Below are 16482 nucleotides of genomic sequence, written 5' to 3'. Positions count from 1 at the left end.
AGCAGGTCCATAAACCAGCACCCCAGCTCCCAGAGGAAGGCTGGACTCTGCAGGCGGAGTCGAGCAATGGCTGGAGCAAGGCTTAAAGTCAACCAGGTATGGACACAAACCTGGCCAGGCAGCATGGCAGCAGCATCTACTTTTGTCCTGTCTGGGGAGGCCCCTGGGCAGCCAAGGGATGGAGGCAGTCAGCTCCTGTGGCATAGCCAATCTGGCCCACAGGCCTGGGAACAGCTGGGCAGCTCCTATCTGCAGTCCATTCTTTGGAGGGCCTGGGTCTCCTTTCCCTGGATTGGCCAGAGTGCCAGGCCACAGTGGAGGGGTGCCCGGACAGTTCTGCCCAATTGGATGAGAACTATTTCCACTTTGTCCACTGCTAGCCTGAATCCCTGGCACAGTTCATGCAACTGGGCTCCTACCAGCAGTGTCAAGGGAAGGTGACTGCTCTCAGGCCCCTTCCCCCTTGAGAAGGTATTTTATGGGGGTGCTGGAGCACTGGGGTCATCTCCTAAGCCAGGTGGTGGGGTTGGGGGAGATGAAGCATGCCCAGCTGCCCAGCCAACCTCAGGATACCATCTCTTATTCATTGGAGGACAAATTTAAGGTGTGTGTATCCAGATGTTCCTCAGGACTGAACATGGGTGTCCAGAGTACAGATGTACTTGTGCATGGTGTCACTTTCTTTATTCTTACTGGAACCTCCAGAACATTCTACGATAAGAACTTGGGCTCTTCTGCCCCTGAAGAAATGTATGTTGTCACACACACACATGTACATAAACATGTATAGCACTGAGTTCAAGGAATTGTCAAGACACACCTAGTTTTCACTCAGTAATCATTTAATCTCTGGAACTCAGGACAGGCCACTGTAGCCTGGCTGGGACCCTCTAGTTCTCTAAGGCTGTGGGGAGGACCTGTTTAAGGTCTTAGCTGCAATAACCACACTCACCCAAAGTGTTCCTATCAACCCAAGGGGATCTGTGGGGACTCAGAGCTTTTGATGTCCTCTAGCCCTCCAGGACAGATTCCTGCATTCTTGTCCCAACCAGGCTGCCGATCTCTTGACTCAGGCAGGGCAGGATCCTCGATAAAGCCCAAGGAATTAAAATAATGTTCAGTTGTCCAGGGAGAGAGAGAGGAGTCCACTGGCTTATGGCAGACTCAGAGACTTGTGGTCTGCAGGACTGGCCTCGGCCTGACTCTGGAAGGGAGCATGTATTTGTCTTGGTTACTCTTAGCTGACAGTGCAGGGAGTCCAGGCCCATGCTAAAACGACTGCTACTCTGATCGAAGGCCCCAGGGTTGTACTGAGGCATCGCTGGCTTCCTGAGTGATAATGGCAGCCCCTGGCCCAGGGCTTGTGTTTCAGCAGTGAGTGGGCTACTCAGCCCTTCAGCAGCTTCCCGAGACTTAGGATCAAAGTACCTGACACGGAGTGAGATAAGGCCTCAGGGTTACCCAGCATGACCCTCCACCACTACCAAGAAGTGGCCAGACCCTGCTTGTTCAACCCAGGACTCAGCTCTCACACCATTGGCCATGCCTTCTGCTCCAGGCTCCTGCAGATGACTTGATGGGTGGAGGATGAGGGGCCGGGAGAATGCCCACCCTTCCACCTCTGCTAGGGGCCTCAGCCTCTCAGAAGTTGATAGGTGGTAGAGCAGGAGAGCAGAGGGAGGGGTCACCCAGGAGCCTTGGGGGACCCAGGCTAGGCTGCTCCGATGTCATCATAGTCCTCCTCCTCATCATCAATGGAGTCTGTTTGGGAGTCAGGGGGTCCTATGGGGAACAAGAGAATCAGGTCCGTAGGGGGCACAGTGGCTACCCCTGCCACCATGCCATAAGACAGAGTGAGAGTGAGCAGGCCTGTGTTCATCCCCTCCCCAAGTTCCTGAGGCACCATCTGAAACGTCTTATCCTTTTGTTTACTGCTGCCTCCAGCCAGAGCCTTGTCTAGTACAGAGCTGAGGTTCCCAGCCCGTTGTGTGGTGGATGAGTGCGTGCTGACAGCCTTACTACTCCTGATACCTCCCCTGTGTGGTCAAGGAGCAGCTTCTACTTGAATGCCTCCATTGACAGTAAGCTCACTTCCTTCTGAGTAACTTTTGAATATTTCTACATCCTACCCACATCCTCTGCGCCCCCCACCCCCCGCTACCTGGACATTCAAACTGTTCCACTGGAGGATGCTGGGGTGGTGGCTGGAAGTTTTGGTACCACTCTCCGGATGAGGTGCTGGAGCTGTCGTCGGCTGAGGGCCCTGTTGAAGACCCGAGCTAGTTACTCTCTGCTAGGAGCCAGGCTGTGCATAAACTACCAGAGCCAGAAGCCCTGAAGGCACAGAAGAGCCAAGTCTGAAGCTGGACAAATAAGGAAATGAAGGCCCAGAGAGGGAAGGAGACTTGTCCAAGGTCACACAGCCAGCTGGCAGCCCAGGGTTTGCCTCTGTGCCTCTTCTGGGTAGGTCGGACACAGGGTTGGGAACTTGGAAGGACACATGGTTACCTGAAAACACTGCCTGAGAGCCAGCCAGTTCCAAGTTGGGAGGCTGCTCTATGAGGGGACTCTTCTCAGAAGAAAGTGCCTGCGAGCTCCATGGAGGTGGCTTGCTGCTGGGATCATTGCAGTAACCCTCCCCAGAGGAGGTGCTGGAATCACTGTTGCTCCTCGAGTGGTACTGAGAGACCAGGGAGGTGACATCTGCCACGCAGGGCCTGGGGTCAGCAGCTGGGATGTGGGAAACGTGCAACTCTTCAAGTCCTGGTCCAGGAAAAGGGAAAACAGCAGGGAAGCAAAAGAGCTTTAAATTAGGCTCCCAACGGGACTTACTACTACCTACAGGGATGTTTAGGCCCGAGACACTAGTTGAGGGAAGTTGCTGCTGACACATCCTGAGGTGAGCTCAGCTACTGAGTTTAGAGGCAAGGCTGACATCCTGCTTCTTTTCTCCAAGACCTGCCCTCTCTGTACTCACCTTCCTCCAAGGGTGGCATCCGAAACCTGTTCTGCTGAGCTTCCTCCTCTGTGACCCGGTGTCTCTGGGAATCTGTAGGAAGCAGGGTGGGGCGGAGGGATACAGGCTCTGTCTCCTGTACCAGGAGCTTGGAGGAGGGACAACCCTGACTTGGACAGGGGTCAACTTTCATCTAGATTTTCATCTGGAGTCTAGTGTGTCTCAGGTCTACCATGAACCAGTGTGGAGACAGGTGGTTTCTGGCTAGAAACCTGCTGTCCTGTACTCCTGCTTCCTGCCCTGTGCCACAGATGATCTGCATAAGAGTGTCACCAACTTTGGCCTTGCCTTCATGTCCTGATTGCTTCACAGATTTTTCTTGGGAGGCACTTCTTGGGGTTAAGGAGAAGTCACATGGCCCAGAATATTGGCTCCTGCGTAATTCAGGATCAGACTTAAGTTGAGTGTTAAGGATGTGGGGCAGCTCTTTGAAGCCTGACAGTGATTTTGAGTTCCAATGTCAATGTGTTTGGTACAGAACATCGCACCTTATATACCTGGGCTCAGATGTCCCACAGTATCTGAGTGGTTACCAAATACCCACCCATTCAAGGGAGGTGGGTCCTCCATATCCCAGAGTCCCCAAGTCAGCAAGTGGGGTGGAGAAACAGGCCACTGCCTAGAGTCCAATCTTCCCCTGTCTAACCCTCAACTACCTGGTGTGGAGTCTCTCTGTCCCCTCCCTCTTACAGCTAGTAGGCTTGTGCTCTGCATGGAGGGATGGAGGTGAAGGATGTCCTTGTCCTGCTCTGTGGATATGGCAGTGACTCGTTCTGCATCACACAGATAAAGACAAGATCCTAGGGAGCTCCCAGCAGCATCAAAGGAGTCTGGGGTTCCCACAACTTTCAGGACTCTGGTATTTGGAGGGGTACATGGGGTCCAAGTAGATCCACAGAGATGCAAGGCTCTGCCCTAGTCTGTCCTCCAGAATTTGCAGGACCCTGATGAAAGTGCCATCTTCCCTTGTCCTGTTCCTAGCAGGCAGTGGGAGAACTAGACAGACTGTCTAGGAGGTGTGAGCTGGCATGGCAGTGGAGGGAGCTGTGCAGGCCAGAGGGAGACATGACTTGGTGATGATGGATGAGTGAGGATTTGCCTGAATGTGTCACCTGGACCCTTGGCGTTGCTCAGTCTCAAGCATCTAGGCCTGGTTCTGAGACCTTACCCAGCCAAAGACAGCACAGGAGACACTCCTGTGATTAGACAGGTCTCAAAGGGTACATTGAAAGTTTTGCTTTAGGACCATTCAGAGTCAGTACAGAGGAGCATCAAGGAAGTCATATGAAAGCCCTGTGGGCACCAGCAGATGCCCGTCTGCAGGTCCCAAACCTCTGAGGCCAGCCCAGCACTCACTGTAGAAGGTGGTCAGGGCCACAGGTGGCTGGGAGCTGAAGTCATAATGCTCATAGTCGGAGTCAGAACTGGAGTCCGAGTCCTCAGGGACCCGGGGCTGGATGAACAGCGTAGGAGCTGGGGAGAGAACAGAGGGTTTGGGGGCAGGGCACAGCCCCGAGATGGGCAGAAGGCTTAAGGGGAAGGGCTGAGAGCCCAGTAGCAGGGACAGGGGACAGAGAAGCAAGTGACCAATTTTGTTTAAAAAATGCAATGAGACTGAATTCAAACTCTTTGGAGGCAAATTATGTATCCTAAAAGGTGGGTGACTCTGTGTGCGAGTGTGTGTGCATGTGTGTGTGTGGTGTGTGTGGTGTGTGTGTAGAGGCCAGTCCCAGGAGATAGTCACCTTGCTTTTGCTTATTTGTTTTAGATACAGGCTTCACTGTGAATCCCTGGCTGTCCTGGATCTCTCTATGCCAATAGAGCTGTCCTTGAACACATAGAGATCTGCCTACCTCTGCCTCTGGAGCCCTAGGATTGAAGTCATGTGCCACTGACTACCATGCCCTGCACCACATTTCCATAGGTTCTCTAACCGGGACCTGGAGCTTTCTGAATAGGCTAGACTGGCTGGCCAGCAAGCCCCAAGCATCTGCCCATCTCGGTCCTGCCTCCCACCCCACCCCCAGCACTAGGATTGTGGTCTCAAGTCACCATGCCCGACTTCTGCATGGATACTGGGGATTGAATTGAGGTCCTCATGTTTGCAAGGCCAGCACTTTAACTGACTGACTGAGCTATCTCCCCAGTCCTAATTCTTTCACTCAGAGAAAATGAAAAAAAAATTAGTTTTTTTTTCATGAAGTGACATTACAGATCTACTAGCCAGTGAGCAAAACCAACCTTTCTTCTGAGAACCAACATCTCAAATACTTGGCTCACATTTGCCCAGAACTCAAGAGCCCAGAGTTGGTACAAGACTGAGCTAGAAGGTCACCACTTGTCGGCTAAGCCAAAGGCTGTGAACTGCTCAAGGCAACCCAGCCTGTGCACAGTCTGGCCTGGGCTCCTCTCCTGTTGGTGCCACTTCAGCCTCAGCCGTGGTGACCCTCCAGAGTCTCCCCTCCCTGTCCTCCCCTTGCCTTCCCCATGGGTGACATCCTACCTTCTTTGGCAATGGTGATAGGGACAGGATGGTAGTTATTGATCCCTGCTTGGTTGGCAGTGGACAGTTGCTGGTTGTTCACTGAAGCAGGCAGGGCTGAGGAAAAGGAAGCAGAGAGCTTGTGCATCTTGTTTCTGTCTCTCAGTCTTTCAAGTTCCAGGTTCAAGGATGCATCTGCTTCACCCATACCCAACACAAACAGAGTCTGCTTCTCCCAAGAATCCTCCGCTAGTGGGCTCTACTACCTGGCATGCTGGGAAAAATCCTTCCCATCATCAAGAGGTTTTCCCTAGGTCCTGCAAGGACCACGTCCTCTGGTTCTCTTCCACATCTCACATACTAGGGCATGTCTATGCTTCATAACCACTGTTGCCTGCCCAGTAGCTCTGGGAATGTCACACCTACCGTATTGTCCTTTGGTTCTCAAAAGAAGAATAACTATGAAGATGATGGAGACAAGGAGGAGAATTCCCAGGACAATACAGGAAATGAGAAGTGTCAGCTCTTGGGGATCCTTGTCCTTCACGCTCACCGGCACAGAAGATTCTGGGAACAGGAAGTCCATTTCAGGCAGAAAAGAAACGGATGTGGGCTCCCTTCACATCTTTCCCTGACTTTCAACCCCATGAACTGACCCACTTTCCTTCTCACGGTTGTCCTCCTTCCTTCTTTTATTCAAATCTTTCCATCTTGGCTTTTAAGAGCCTCATATATGGTAAGTGCTCCATACGTGTGTATTAAGTAAGCAATTGGCTAAATGCATTTACTGCCAGAAATTTCCCTCTGGCTACTAGCCCACAGCTTGTTCTCTCCCCCCACACACCCTTCAGCACTGGTTTTTGTTCAGTAGACAATTATTTAGTACCACTGTGTGTTAAGCATTATATCCTAAAGTAACAACATGATGACATTATCACAGGCCTGGAGGCTCTGCCAAGATTGACAAGTTGGACCACATGCTTTGCTGTCTTTGTCTGCTTCCCCACGGGAAAATACAAAGCTCAGGCCTCATTTTCTTCCCCTTTCTTTCCGGCTGCTGGCAGGGTGGTTTGGACTAGGAAGGGAAGGTAGATTTGGTAGTCAGAGCCGTGTGAGCAGTTGCTGAGATGTGGGGTCTCTGGGGTGTGGACCCTGGAAAACCCCTGGAGCTAAGTGAAGTGTTACAATGGGCCCACACATGGCCCCTAGAGGCTGCATCTTTCTCTGCACTTTAGAGTAGGTATGACTCTTCACCCTGACTCCAAAAGGGAACCTGGGAGCTGCAGGTCCTGCCAGCCTCATTCCATAGCCTGGGCAGCTCCCAGCATCTCATCCCTGTCCGTCTCTTTATCCGTAGCCAGGGTCTCTGGCAGGACTCTGGTCCTTCAGTCTCTCCTCCAAGCCTTGTCCTGGCCACAAAGAGGGTCTGAGGCAGGATGCGAGTGATCCAGGCAGTGGAGATGGGAACCCAGCCAGTGCTTGGCTTCCATGTGGCTCGTACAGCTCAGACCCCTTCTCAGTGTTAGAAAACTATTTGATGAAATGACTTCATAGCAGTATCCCTAGAAAGATGTCTTGATCGCCATCTCCTAAACTCAAGGAACCCGAGGCTCAGAGACACGATGACACAGCTACCACACATAACTGGAATGTAAGCCCCAGGAGTCAGCTCTGCTGCTGGCTAAGCTGCATAGATCTGGCAGACAGAGCTGGCACAGGTCTGGAAATAGAGTGGAAGCTTGTAGTGCTGGCCCACAGGGCTGCTATCACTCTAATCTCCGAACCCCAGTTTGTTCCTCGGTATCGGATTGTAGAGAGGCTCCACTCAGTTGGCTCAGGAGGCAGAAAGGCTTGGGAAATAATGCAGGAAGGCAGTAGACCCCAGGCTTGCTCACAGTGAGTAGTGCTCCTGGTACCCCACCACCTAGCCAGGCCAAGAATGTTGCACCCAAGTGGTTCCAAAGCATTTGAGACCTTTCTGGCTCAAGGAGGTGTGTGTGTGTGTGTGTGTGTGTGTGTGTGTGTGTGTGTGTGTTGCTCACATAGGTCTTATATGGCTGTGGTCCTATATGGCAGGATGTCCCTCTAAGGACTAGTTTATTCATGAGATTGGAGGGTCCGAGAAAAAAGTCACCAGTCTAGCCCCAGGCAGACAGCCATGAGTGTATGAGCACACATGCACACCTGCACTGCCAGGAAAAGCTACACTCACCTATGGTGACCGGAACTCTGGAAGGCACTTCAGAAGTAGACAGATTGGGATGTCTTTGGGAGTCTGTTGGAAAGTACCACACATTCATTGTGAGTTTACTGAGTACCTATTGTGTACCTAGAAACTAAACAAGACAGACAAGTGCCCTAGAAGCATGAGATATTCCTGTTGGGGACATAAGGGTACAGAAACTACCCAGGCCACCAGCCATGAGAGGATCCCCTGGAAAGCTGGCAAGGCAATACTCAGAATGGGGATGGGTAGAACTATTCCTCCTTCCTGTGTAAGCTGCTGCAGGCCTCCTGTCCTTTCTCCACTCAACTTTCAGTTTGCTGTTTGGGACCTCAGGAGCCAGGGAGCTTTGTTGTCATTGGCATAATCCACACTCTGTTCTAATTGCTTCCTAGGGTATGGAGCTTACATGGCCCATGAGCTGTAGCATCCTAGTCTCCAGCTACCTGGAGAAGCATTCTTTATTCTGAAACCACAGAAGTTGAGGAACTGTCCCAGTCCTGGCTGGTAAACAGCAGAGCTGGTGCTCAGAGTCAGGGGTCTGAACTCCACAGGGAGTGTTCGAACACTGTTTGCACAGGTGGGAACCTCAGTTTCACACTGTAACGCCCTGCAACTGGAATAATGACCTCACCAGGCATGACACCGTGTCAAGAGTTTGAACAATATTCATTTTTAGTTTCTTTCACTACACCAAACATATCAGAATCCTAGGTGTTTCTTTCTTTCCTCCTTTCCTCTCATCTTTCCTCCTTTCCTTCCTTGAGGTGTGGAGGTTTGAACCCAGGGCCTCATGCACACTAGGCAAGTAGTCTGCTTCCAGACTGCATTCATTTGCCTGTATGACCTATAAGAGAGCAATGCTGTGACTTGCCACTGTGGTCTTAGAGTTGGTGGAGGGCAACAGACGCCATCTCCTATAGTGGATATAAGGCTAAACTGAAACAAGCTACTGAGAGCTTGGCAGTGCTTGGCATGTGATTTATAGCTCCAGATGTTGTCTCCCATGATATTACCATCCATGTTTCCTGATCTGATTTCTCCCACAATCACTACCTCTGGGATAACAAGTTGGCTTCACCTACTGAACCAACTCCAATAAACAGGGACCAATTACTTAGCACTTAATAATGACTTCCTTGAAAAATACTTAACCCATGAATTTGGGTCTGAGCTGACTGATCATATTGCAGAAAAACCATCCCCATCTATTGGTTAGTGTCTACCTATGTGTGGTAAGTATAATGGTCTTTCTTGGGCCAGTATATGTCAGCTGTAGGTAGAGACAAAATTAGTGGACTGAATCTAGTGGTGGAGGGGCTGGGGAAGGAATACCTGAGCAGACAACCCTGGCTGCCAGAGACTGGCTGCACAAGTTAGAGTTGTTGAACCGCCAGGAACAGGTGCTGAGTGTGAGCTCCTCTCCTTCACAGGAGTAGTACATCCTGCCTGCCAGGGAGTGTGGCAGCCCCCTGGGCCAATCCACTTCTGATCCGCAACCCAAGGACCGACAGAGCACTTTGGCCTCAGATGAGTACCACTCGCTGTCACACACGGTGCTCCAGACACCCCGGAAGTGCACTTCCACTTGCCCTTCGCAGGAGTCAACGCCTCCAGTCAGGCGCCAGGACTGGTGCTCTGTGGGCAGGTGATGGAATCAAGCTAAATGTTTGGGGCCCAAACCCCTGCCAATCTAGAATGTCAATGCAGAGAAGAACCCAGACAGTCCTATGTGTTTTCTCTCCTGCATCTGTGATCCCTTTGTTCACCCCACCTGCTCTGTCCCTCTCTAGATCCTGGCTGCTCAAAGCATGAGTTGTGGACAGGCAGAAGCAGCTGCATCTGAGGGTGGAGGTGGGGTTGTTACGATCAGTTCACTAACACTCCATTTTTGTGGATATACACAAGAAGCACAGGCCAAACAGAACCCCTGGTAAGCATATCTTGTCCTCCAAGCTCACTGACCTGAGCACACCACTCCTGCGTCCTCCTTGTGACCGCAGTACTGGTCTCCAGGCCGCCCCGGGCAGTCCCACAGGTAGGCCTCGGTCCCAGAGCAGTTCACCTGGTCACGGTGGATGGGTCCTTGGCCTGGGGTGAAGTGCAAGCCTGCTAGTGCCTTCACTGCCCAGCCACACTTCAGTTGCTTACACACTACGTGTGCATCCTCCAGGTCCCACGTGTCATCGCACACTGTTCCCCATTCACCGTGCTCCAGCATCTCCACACGGCCAGCGCAGCGGCTGCCACCATCCACTAATCGCACAGCCTGGTTCTCTGGGGGTGAGAGGGTTTTAAATTGTTAGGGGTGGAGGCGGGAAGAGTGGAGTATTGGACTTTGTGGGAGTGGCTGTAACTTGGAGGGTTTTGGAGTCCCTTCTAAACTGAGAACCCAGTCAGTGGGCGTGGTTTTGAGATAATGTGGGAGGAACTTGAAAGGCTGGAGAGAGGACTAAAGACCACGCATGTGCCTACGGCCTTGAGTGTAGGTCTTGGCTACCAAACCTTAGCTAAAGGCAGCCTCAGAACATGGCAAATTATCTACCTGGAGGGAAGGCTGAACATACAGGTCCCAATCAGGAAGAAGACAGAGAACACACAAAGACTGGGTTGGGATAGAGGACAAAAGGGGGCAAGTGGATGCTCTGGAGACCTAGCAGGGGAGGAGTCTGCAGGCCACATTCGGAAGTGACACTCAGATCTGGAAATGATCTGCTAATCTGATGAGAGCAGCAACGTGGAACACTTGAGTTTTCATGACTTCAGAGGCTGTGGGGTGGAAGTCTGGAGACCAAGGTTTGGCTGCAATGTTTAAAACCTGAGATGTAGGGTAGGTAGGGGACAGGCACGTATACCTGCACAGGTGACCCACACCAGTCCCCTGTTGCTGCTGCACTCTTGCTCCTCCACCTGGCAGAGCTGCCAATTGGCTCGGCTGCATCTCACAGTTGGTGCCCGTGCCCACGTTGTATTCCTGGAGCTGCTGGTGTTCCCTGAAGTGGCTCCTGGTGGAAGCTCAGAGGTGGGTGGCATCAGGTAGGTAAACTTTCCCGAATTGCCACAGTCCAGCGCTGTGCACACAGCCTCGGTAGCAGCCCAGTTCCAGTGCACCGCACACACAGGCTCCCAGGACTCTAGTAGAACCTCCACAGACCCGCTGCAGCGACTGCTCCCGTTCACCAGGCGAATCCCCAGCTGCTCCTCTGGAAGGGTCGAAGGTGAGCTGAGACTTCATCAGATCTTTGATACCCCACCCCCACACCACCAGGGTAGGATGCTCCCCTATCCTGTTTTATGACCTTGGCCAACACCCCTCCCAACTCTGAGCCTCAGGCCTTCCTGCCAGTAGGTTGCCACTGGGTTGTCTCAAGAACCAGGAAACTTCAAGGTCTGACCCTAGCATTCAATTGAGAGAAAAGGTAAGGCTCAGGAATAGCTCTGGAGCTTGGGAGTTGGGGGGGGGGGCTTATATCAGATCCCCTTTCTGGTGCCTTGTCTCCATTGGAACCTTTTGTAACAGAAAAGCAAGGTTCTGGACCAGGAGTTGGACCAGGAGTCCCTTCTCTGATCCCTCGGCTGCATTAAAGGTATATCCTAGAGGGCACGACAGTGACAAGACCTGCAGTTGCCGTGGTAGGGGGTGACTTTCCTGTAGGAACCTTTCTTAGGTCCCAGTTACCTTTCTACAGGAATGACCTGTCCAGTTCTGCTCCCCAGTGTGCACCCCACTTCTTCCTCACAGCTGTGCACAGAGTAGGGCCTCAACAAACACATGGAGAGCAAATGAAAGACGGTTGGCAGTGCTCATGACCCCACCACAAACTCTTGCTTCCTCTGAACAAATCCCTTCAGTATCTTGGGTGTACATGAGACTCTCAAATGTGGGAGCTCTCGTGCCTCGAGGAGAGCCTATTGGGGGAACCTGCATCCCTGGACCAGGAGGAAGAAGTGATCTCGAGAGTCAGAGGACTTCTTTAGCAACTGAAAGTCCACTGTCCTTGTTATCCCAGTCCCAGAAAGTTGACTGTAGTACCTGGAACAGAGTTTGCTCACCTAGGTCCAAGGGCATATTCGGGGTGCTGCCATTTCTGTGCTGGCCAGAAGGGGCTGGAGATGGGAGACCTGAAATGAACCAGCAGCAGCCAGGGTGAGTATGGGAGCTCCAGCATTTCTGGGGGACACAGAAGTGCTCTAATGATAGGGGTCTGCCAAGGCTTACAGGAAAATGTGGTCCTTAGCCTTGGTTTCTTTGCTCCCCTTAGGATGGAGAAAATTCTCAAACTGTGTGTGAACCACTGAGCTACAAAATGCTTTCAGAGACCGAGAAACTCATTTTCTCTCAGGACCTGTTTCAGGTCTTGGCATACTGTAATCCATTTATTCCCACCAGCACAGTGCGGTGTAAGCAGTCCCACCTTACAGACCAGAAGGGGAAATCCAGGTGATAAAAATCCATTGCTAGTGCCACATAGGGTGCATTTGTCCCTTCAGAGCCATTAATGTCCACTCTATCCCAGGAGGCTGACCTTAGTGGATTTCTGTGGGGTCCAGGCTATGGGAGCTGCAACAGAGCTGACAGGGTGGAAGGAGAAGAAAATCACATGCCCTGGCTCCCTCCCGTGAGGTCCCTTGAGCAGACTGTCCCTTATCTGAATGCCATAGCTTCTCTCTAAGTATAAGCCTGTCTTCAATTGTCTCCCTCTGGGTCTCCCTAATCACTCTCTTATCTAGAGTCCAGGGAAGTCCCAGGGCATCACCCGTGTAGACACAGCCCTTCCTATGTAGGCATCTTCATGACCCTGACAGAAAGTAGTCAGTTCTTTAATTGCAAGTCTTCGCCAACTCCATCCTTTGCTGCCCAGCTTGACCTAGATGAGGCAATAACTCAGAATTCAAAGCACAAACTCCACAGTGACTGTAACACTCAGAGCGAGAATTCAGATGTGCACGAGTAAAGATTGCATAATTTTGAAGAATTCTGGTTTCCACAGCAACGAGCCCAGTGCTCCAGTGTGGCTTTCGATATTTCTGCATATGCAGGGAGAGGGAGCAGAAAGGAGGGTTGGGTTGGTGGCTGGGCTGGGGAGCTGTGTCTGCATGTTAGCATGTGGTTGAGACTGTATCCATCTGGCCATATGTCCGTGTGTGTGTGTGTGTGTGTGTGTGTGTGTAAAACCATGTTGGGGATTGGGAGGGTTCAGCTCACTTTGGTATCTTCTCTCTCTCTGAATGGACATTTCTTTGTGTGTAAAGGTGCATATTATTTTCCCTAGACCAGAAAGTCCTAGAGGACACATGCCAGGTAGGTCTTCCAGGATGCTCAGCACAGTGTTTGTTGATTAGCTGACAGAATAGAAGAACAGAGTGGAAGCTCTTCACCAGTTTATTGAAGTTGGTGGCACTTGAGAACTGTGGATTTTGTTTTGCAGTCACTGTCCCATTACTGGATGCAAAAACGAAACCTAGTTTTTCTGTGCTACCTTGAGCTCTTCTTCCACCATGGTCTCTGTTCACAAAGGCCCCAGCACAGGACAAGTATTTCCTCTGTGTCACCAACGCTTTGCCCAGTCCCATAGTTTCCATTTCAAATTGGGTTATTTTTTTCTTCAATAAAGTGTATTTTGAAAAACAAACAAACATTTGCCTTTCCCATGAATTTGCTTTGTGCCATTGAGGTGCCCAGTCCTAAAATGAAGCAATGCTGGATGGGAGAAACAGCTCAGCAGGTAGAGGCACATGCTGCCAAGTCTGATGACATGAGATCAGTCCCCAGGACTCAAATGGTGGAAGGAGAGAACTGACCCCAATGGGTTGTCCTCTGACCTCACGCACACACCATGGCACAAGCACGTGCAAACAAATAAATGTAATTTCTAAAAAGAAAATAATGTTCAATGCATCTTTGTAGAACAGCACAAAACTAACAAGAGTCAAAATGTCTGCCCATGAGAAAACTGCTTAGGAAAGTCTGGTGTGCTCGTAGCATTGGGTGCAGAAGCAGCCCCAGAAAGAAGGAGAGCCAATAGAAGTATGCACCTTTAATCCAGCACCCTGGAGGCAGAGGCAGGTGGATCACTGTGAGTTCAGGGCCAACATGGTCAGTGCAGCATGTTCTGGGGGCAGGGAAGGAGAAGAAAAATGAAGGAAAGAGAAACAGAGCTGCGTTGGTCCACCGTCTTTTCATGTGTGTTAAGTAGGAAAAGCAAGACACCGAGAAGAAAACAGCGCAGGGAGGCTTGGTCACACTGCTGTACTTTAGTGCATGCGTGTAAAAGGTGCAAACAATGAGAGAACACTGAAGCACAAGCACCTTTAGACTCCTGTGTGAAAGAGATGGCAGGTGTTCCAATAAACATATTAAAATTAGGGAAAGTCCTGGGGCTAGAGATGTGCCTCAGTTGATAGAGTGAGCTCCTAACATGCCCTGGGTTCCATCCTCTGTACCATATAAAAGTGGGCACACTGGCACATGTGTATAACCCCAACACTTGGGAGATGGTGACAGGAGGATCAGAAGTTTAAGGGCATCCTTGTTCTTCATTCTCTCGAACATGACCTTGAGCTGTGCTTTCCATGCTGAGAAGCAATGGACCAAGAAGGGCAAGGGCTGGAATAGGAGAACTGGAGAGAGCAGCTCCAGCCAGCAGTGAGGCTGCCTTTGCAGTCCAGTCCCAATCTGAAACCCAAGAAGCCCAGATGGGACAGGACAGGCAGAGCCACTGAAGAGAAGGTTCCAGAGGAAGGTGCCACCAAGGGGACCCTGAACACAGGAGGGACAAAGCCCAAAGGAAGCCAGGAGCAGCATAAGCCCATGATCCCAACACCCAAGAGGCCGAGAGGGGAAATGGAGAATTTCAAGTCAGCTGATGCTACATAGCAGGACCCTTTTTCAGAAAGAAAAATAAAATCAAACCAAACTTGAAGAAGAACCCAGGTGCAGTGGTACGAATCTGTAATCCCAGTGTTTCAGAGTTAGAGGCAGGAGGATTGCAAATTCAGCATCATCCTTGGCTACATAGTAAGACCCAATCTCGAAACAACAGCAAAGCCTACAGAAGAGTCTGAGGAACCAGCGCTCTGGTTTATCTTGTGTCATCGAGGCCCGTGGGTTCCGTAGGCATCTTAGGGTAGGGATGTTGAGGGGCAATGGTGAGGAGTCTGGACACTAAAAGAGAAGCTGAGACCCTCACTGGTCATCCCAACATTGAGGCAAATTCAGTAAGGGGACTCTTAAGTCCCCTCCCTTGAGTGAACAGTTGTATGTGTCAGTTAGGTGCCAGCTACAGTCCAAGGCACCTATGGCTACTGGCTCGATCTGAGATGCTGAGAAAATCATGGGTGTGTAATAAAGATGAACGCAAGATGGCTGGAGGCTTCGGTTTGGGGAGGAGAAGGCAGGGTCAGAGTTGGAAGGGAGGGCTGAGAAATGAGATTGGATTTACAGAAAGAAATTTATGGGAAGTGTGACATGTGTCACTGCTAGAAACATGATTAGAAACGCTGAGAAGCGCTTGCAGGCACCCAGGACAGCAGCAAGCCAAGCCAGTAGCTGCCTGTACTTCTGCTTCTGGGCACTTAACTTGCAGGAGTAGCCTTGAGGGCTAGGGTGGGAGCTCAGAACCAGAGCATGCCTGAATTGTGCAAGGCTTCTTGTTGGGTCGAAGGGAAGGGAAGTGGGGTGGCGGGTAGAGGAGAAGAGAACGGGTGGAGGGACTTCTGGATGCAGTTCTTCATGGAAATCAGAGTCCATACTTAGGACTAATGGTTGGAGTGTCCTTCCAGCTACTGGGGTAGGTCACCGACCCTCTCTGAGCCTCAGGTGACCCCTTTACAAACTTACATAAGTCTCACCATGTAATAGGCTTGTGGTAAAGATGAATCCATATGACATTTAGTCACCCAGGACCTCTAGTAGGGACAGAGTGATCCCATATGTGTTCTCATTACAGATAAAAGTTTCTTGTTTCTCATCAAGACCAAAGCACACAATCCACACTCCACCTTGCCAACCCCTCCAAAAGACAGCTGAGTTCTCTGAAAGCCACTGGGGTCTGGCTAGAAGCACACAGCACATTAAAAAATTTTGTCATAAATTTTACAGAGAGTTTTTAGTGATAGGGTAGAGATTTGCAATAGAACGGCAAGTGGCTGAAGGCCAGAGCACAGATGTCTGTACTCCAGCCCTTGCTTGGCACTGCCGGGTTCTAGCTTGTGAAGGGCTTCCAGAGACCCCAAGGGGTTCAAGTTCAATCTTCTGTCATGCTCTCTCATGGCAGCTGGAGGCTTTTCTTTGTGGATGGAGCCAAGAGAATGACATAGTTATTTCGGTTATGAGCTGATAATGGCATCTGCCCCTGTGAAGGTTAATGTTAACCAGAAAATCAGCTAGATAATTAGTAAATCAGATAAAGGCGTTGGCTTCCGAGGCTGACAACTTGAGTTTGGTAATTAGGGCCCATATGACAGGAGAGAACAGATAAGGGGACTCTGCAATTTGTCCTCTGAGTATCCCAACACACCCACACAAAATAACTAAAAATGTAATTAAAAATGGGAATTTTTATTTAGGTATGTCTGATGACATTTCCTAAGAGGATTCACTAAGGGAAGGGATCTATCCTGAATGTGGGTGACGTCATCCCATAGGCTGAGAATCTGAGAACCTGCAGAGAATAAAATGGGAAAGAAGAGCAAGCCAATGAGAGTAACTGTGCTCTCTCTCTCTCTCTCTCTCTCTCTCTCTCTCTCTCTCTCTCTCTC

The 16482-nt window shown here is 50.7% G+C and overlaps 1 protein-coding gene across 1 annotated transcript in view; it reads right to left on the bottom strand.

The window, feature by feature from the left end:
- Positions 1-824: 824 nt before the first annotated feature.
- Positions 825-16482, bottom strand: part of Cd6 (CD6 molecule) — a 37699-nt gene continuing 22041 nt past the window's right edge. The window contains exons 2-13 of the mRNA XM_028777513.1: positions 11776-11844; positions 10578-10925; positions 9688-9999; positions 9058-9360; positions 7711-7773; positions 5925-6065; positions 5520-5615; positions 4373-4489; positions 2978-3049; positions 2509-2763; positions 2162-2263; positions 825-1782 (exon numbers count right to left, since the gene is read on the bottom strand). Coding sequence (XP_028633346.1) covers positions 1712-1782; positions 2162-2263; positions 2509-2763; positions 2978-3049; positions 4373-4489; positions 5520-5615; positions 5925-6065; positions 7711-7773; positions 9058-9360; positions 9688-9999; positions 10578-10925; positions 11776-11844 — 1949 coding nt within the window. The 3' untranslated portion in view covers positions 825-1711. The remainder of the gene's footprint in view (positions 1783-2161; positions 2264-2508; positions 2764-2977; positions 3050-4372; positions 4490-5519; positions 5616-5924; positions 6066-7710; positions 7774-9057; positions 9361-9687; positions 10000-10577; positions 10926-11775; positions 11845-16482) is intronic.

This window comes from Grammomys surdaster, unplaced genomic scaffold (genome assembly GCF_004785775.1).
Source record: "Grammomys surdaster isolate TR1022 unplaced genomic scaffold, NIH_TR_1.0 310, whole genome shotgun sequence".
In the NCBI taxonomy this organism is placed as follows: Eukaryota; Metazoa; Chordata; class Mammalia; order Rodentia; family Muridae; genus Grammomys; species Grammomys surdaster.
The sequence above is the reverse complement of the archived record's forward strand: the minus strand, read 5'-3'. Positions and strand labels throughout refer to the sequence as shown.